Below are 4,401 nucleotides of genomic sequence, written 5' to 3'. Positions count from 1 at the left end.
GAGCGGCGGCGGGGAGAGCCGTGCAGAAGGTGCAGTTTGAATTATGCTTCTTCCCCCTCCGGCAGCTCTGTGGTGACCAAATGCAGTTCTCGCTGCTGGCCATGTAAATAACCGGGGCTGCTGCTGCCCGAGTTGCTTTAAATGCATCTTGAGGGTTTTTCCGTTTTAGGAAAAAAAAAACCAAAACCAGCAACAAAAAAAAACCCCTCGTCGTCGTCCCCCCGCCCAACCCTTTAAATGCGCAGAGCAAGTGTATACTTCCATCTGAAATCAACCCAAGTGTTACTGGCAATATATTTTCTCGGAGAGAGGGGGAGGGGGGGGGATCTGGCGTTTGGACCCAATAAAATGCTCTGCTCCAGTGTAAATATTTACAGGGTATTAGTGACTTTTTAAAAAACATTTTCAGTGAGGTCTGTTATTTACAATGTGTCATAAGTTATTAATGTTCATTGCCTAAGTACCCTGCTAAATCTGTCTCATGCCTTAGAACAAAGTCGACAATTGGCATATTGTTTCAAGTATGAAAAAAATGCGAGTGGGTTTAAAAATTGGAAATATCTGTATTTTCAGAAGTGTAAATATTGCTTTGTAGCTGTCAAACTGCAGCCCTTGGGGATGAGACAAAAAAGTATATTTCGGTTAGTGTCTCAGTGAAATGGAGTTGTCTCTGATTCAGGTGTTCCGTGGAACTTGGGGAATGGCAAGAGAGAGTCCTGTTATTAACTCTGCCTATTTTTTCACCTTCCCCCCAAAAAAGTTCCCCACGATGTCCAGTGATAGGCAGAGGTCAGACGATGAAAGTCCAAGTACCAGCAGCGGTAGTTCAGATGCTGATCAGAGGGATCCACCTGCACCTGAACCCGAAGAGCAAGAGGAAAGAAAACCCTCTGCCACTCAGCAGAAGAAGAACACCAAACTATCCAGCAAAACTACTGCTAAGCTATCTACTAGTGCTAAAAGGTAAAGGCGCCAGTAAAACATGCTGAGGTGTTTTTGCACAGTATTGTGAGTCCCGGTATTTGCATTGCGCTTTTCAAGGCTGAGGGTTTCTTCTTGTAAAGCTATGTGGAAAAGAGTGAAGAAACAACTTTTGCAGGACAAGACCCTGCCAGGCAGAATCTTCATTAATCCAAGTCTTACTGGAGTAATAATTACACTGACTTGTCATACGTCTTTAGAAGAGTTGTTTGGGAACTCGGTAACTTACAGGCTGGCTGGAGGTGGGGGGTGGCACCTAAATACATTTTGTATTTGCAGAAATGTGCGAGGAAGTGTTGGCTTCAGGTATCTTTTTCAAAGTTAGGTTTCCATGGCTGATTGGTACAGGGTGGAGTCCTTCTGGTGTATTTTATTATGGTCTGTAGACTGATGACAAGCAATGCTCTTTAATTAAAGAAGTCACAAAACCCCGGTGGCTTCTGTGGGCCTTATGACTGGGTTTTCATGTCAATGTGCAGGAGAGCATCACACGCCTTGAAGTAATGGTTTAATTCTGCTGTTCTTTCAGGAAAAACTTAGGCAAGTTTTCTCCCTTAGGATTTGCAGATGCAAACCGTGTGGTTCTACAGGTAGCCTCTACCTTTAAGTGTCAAAATCTTCAGAAACCTTGTTCAATTATATCTGTTGCATTTTTATTTGCATATAAGGTTTTTGGCAGTCCAGCTCTCAAGAGGTGCACTCTGATAATTTTCTGTAAATTCAGCTGTGTGAAAGAAGTGAACTTTAAATCCCTTGATTCCAGTGGCCTTTGGAGATGAAACATAACTTTCCAGTTCTTTCCCTGGAGTTGCTTTTCTTTGCAAACACAAATATGCTGTAGCAAGAAATGCTGTAAAGTAGCTGTAGTAGCTTCAAGTTTTGTTTATTCAGCCAGAATACTGTAGTTCTAGCTTTCAGGAACACTTTAGTAATTTTGTATTGGACTTAAATTCAGGAAATTTTTCAATTTTTGAATTGTTGTTAAAGTTGCTGTGGAGTGTGACTGGGTTGCAAATCTAATTCCATACATCTCAAATAGTTAGGAGTATGGCAGAACTTATTGGCACTAGTGCAAGGGCGTGCAGAGCGGTTTTTGTTAGCTCATATTTTAACACTTGCTGTTCACATGAAATTCACAGTCTTGCTTGTCGTCTTCTTCTGAGAAGTCCTTATTTGATATTTTTAAGAGGAATTTACCATGTCTTTCTTGAAATTACACCTCTTATGTATCTGAATAAAATATTAAATTGACAGAAAGTTTTTGACGTTCCTCTTCCAGATCTTAACGTGTTGGGAATGGTTGTAAGAGAGTAAAGCTAAGCTCAGATTATTTCAAGTTATTATGTCACTTTTTATCATGTAAGTACAGCTACTATCTAAGGTTGGGGGAGGAAAGGCAGCAGAAGGTGTGGAGAGAAGTAAAGTTGATCCGGAGAGATTAGTCCTGTAACAGAGACAGCCTGGCAGATCTGCAAATCCACTTTTTAAACACATTGCAAAGTAGTAGGTAAAATATTGTGAAAAGAGTGTGTCTGCTGCCAGCGCGGTTCACTGCTTCAGCCGCAGTCACAGGTCTGTAGCATAGCGTTGGTTTAAAGTCATTGTCAAATCTGCCTGCACAGCCCCCCCCTTGCCTCATTTGCATATTAGCTTGAAAAGAAAATCTCTCTGGTAAAAAGTGCTCGGATGTGAAAAAGAGTTACTTTTCTGAATACTTGTGGGAAATTTCTACCCAACTCAGTTGTAAATGTTCTGTTTACACACAGAGCGGAGCAGTAAAAAAGCTGCAAAGTTTCTGAGCTCTGGGATTTGGGTTATGCCTCTGAGAACAAAGAGGAAGCAGCCATGTTAGCATTACTGAAGGCAAAGCCAATCTTGCATTTAACTGCATGGTGGTAGAGGGCAGTGTAATTCCCTGATTTATTCTATAGACTTTCTCAAATGCTTTGTGTCTGTTCTCATTTCACCAACAGAATCCAGAAGGAGCTAGCTGAAATAACCCTTGATCCTCCTCCTAACTGCAGGTATGTAACGGCTTCTTAAATTGTGGATGGTGGTAGGAGATTAATGTGCTCAGGCTAACAAATGGGAAACTTAGTGTTTACGACCAGAGACTGTTAGACAAAATTTGTGTACAGCACATTGAACAAGCGTCGGGAACCTTTGATAGTGAAGTTTGCTGTTTTGTCTGCATGTTGGAGGCGTAGTCATTAGTAATTGACGTACATAATAAAGTGCATTCGGTTTGTTTTTCGTAGCTGGTTGCTGCCTTCGTGAAACATTAATTATATGAACTTCAAAATATGCTGAAGCTTTCAACTTAATGTCTGTATGTAGTTTGAACGGGCTTTTTGAGTGTCAGGTTTATAGAGTTATCACTTCATTTTGAAGTAAAGTGCTTTCTCTTAGTGTGTTGCTTAGCAGTTAGATAAGCTGAAGTATTGCCTTTAAATTTATGTGTCTGTTGGTCAAAGTTGTAGTCTCTTGATAAGACATTTTTAAGGAAGTTCTCAGCTTGGGAGACACTTCTGTTATGTTTTAGAAAATGAAATTGTTAGCTTGGAAGTCTGAGTGATAAAGTAACAGTTACTGGAACACTTGATCTGTAGGAAAGTTAAACAGTAGCTAGCTAGTTTCTTTAAATCTTTTGCATGTTTTACTTCTGTTTAAAGGATTCATAAAAATTCTCATTAGCTGTGAGCATCCAGTGTTCAGATTTGCAGTAAAGCTACATTTACATAATGTTGCTTTCATTTGATGCATCTCAGTAAGATTTTCAACTGCATGGTATCTTCAGATTAATAGCTCGTGTGTAACAGTGAGCCTTGTACATGTTTTAAAAAATGCCGGAAGTGCTTTCTGATTTTATGTTGGAATTGTTTGGCTTTTTTGAATAGTTGGGAAGGTTTGGTGCAGGTTTTGTGAATTCAGGAAAATGTGCGTTGTTCTCCTATGTGAACAGTCTCTGTGAGAGCGGGGACTACCCAGAGCTGTGTTTTATTTAATTTGTGGTCAAGGTGTTGTACCCTACAGACTGTGCTGTAGATTGCCTGTGGCAGACTGATGTGTTGGTATGCAGGGACGGTGGCTCTCCCTCTTCAATAGAGGCTAGCTCTGTGAGACAGCAAATGTCTGGTGGGTTTGTGTTGTTTGAATTATATTTTTTAAAGAGGAGGAGGTTGTTTTGTTTTGTTTTTAAATAACTCATTTAAATAACTTTTAATAAAGTACTGGGGTCTAGTTCTGTGCTGGTCATGCACTTTATACTTGAACCCTGGTGGTGTCCATCTGTCCTGACAGTGGGAGAGAAAGTATTTAAATAAAACAGAACACCAACACTTTGCCTTATACTTACTAAAAAGGTAATTGTAGCAGTTTCAGGTACAGCAAGTTACAGCTTGGCTTTTAGAAGGAGAAGCT

At 40.3% G+C, this 4,401-nt stretch overlaps 1 protein-coding gene across 1 annotated transcript in view; it reads left to right on the top strand.

The window, feature by feature from the left end:
• The first annotated feature begins 6 nt into the window (after window positions 1-6).
• UBE2E3 (ubiquitin-conjugating enzyme E2E 3) overlaps window positions 7-4,401 on the top strand; it is a 52,865-nt gene continuing 48,470 nt past the window's right edge. Inside the window, exons 1-3 of the mRNA XM_010183374.1 lie at window positions 7-29; window positions 761-963; window positions 2,955-3,005. Of these exons, the coding sequence (XP_010181676.1) occupies window positions 770-963; window positions 2,955-3,005 (245 nt within the window). The 5' untranslated portion in view covers window positions 7-29; window positions 761-769. The remainder of the gene's footprint in view (window positions 30-760; window positions 964-2,954; window positions 3,006-4,401) is intronic.

Source organism: Mesitornis unicolor, unplaced genomic scaffold, assembly GCF_000695765.1.
Source record: "Mesitornis unicolor isolate BGI_N332 unplaced genomic scaffold, ASM69576v1 scaffold27134, whole genome shotgun sequence".
NCBI lineage: Eukaryota > Metazoa > Chordata > Aves > Mesitornithiformes > Mesitornithidae > Mesitornis > Mesitornis unicolor.
Note: the sequence above shows the minus strand (reverse complement) of the source record. Positions and strands in the feature narration are given on the sequence as shown.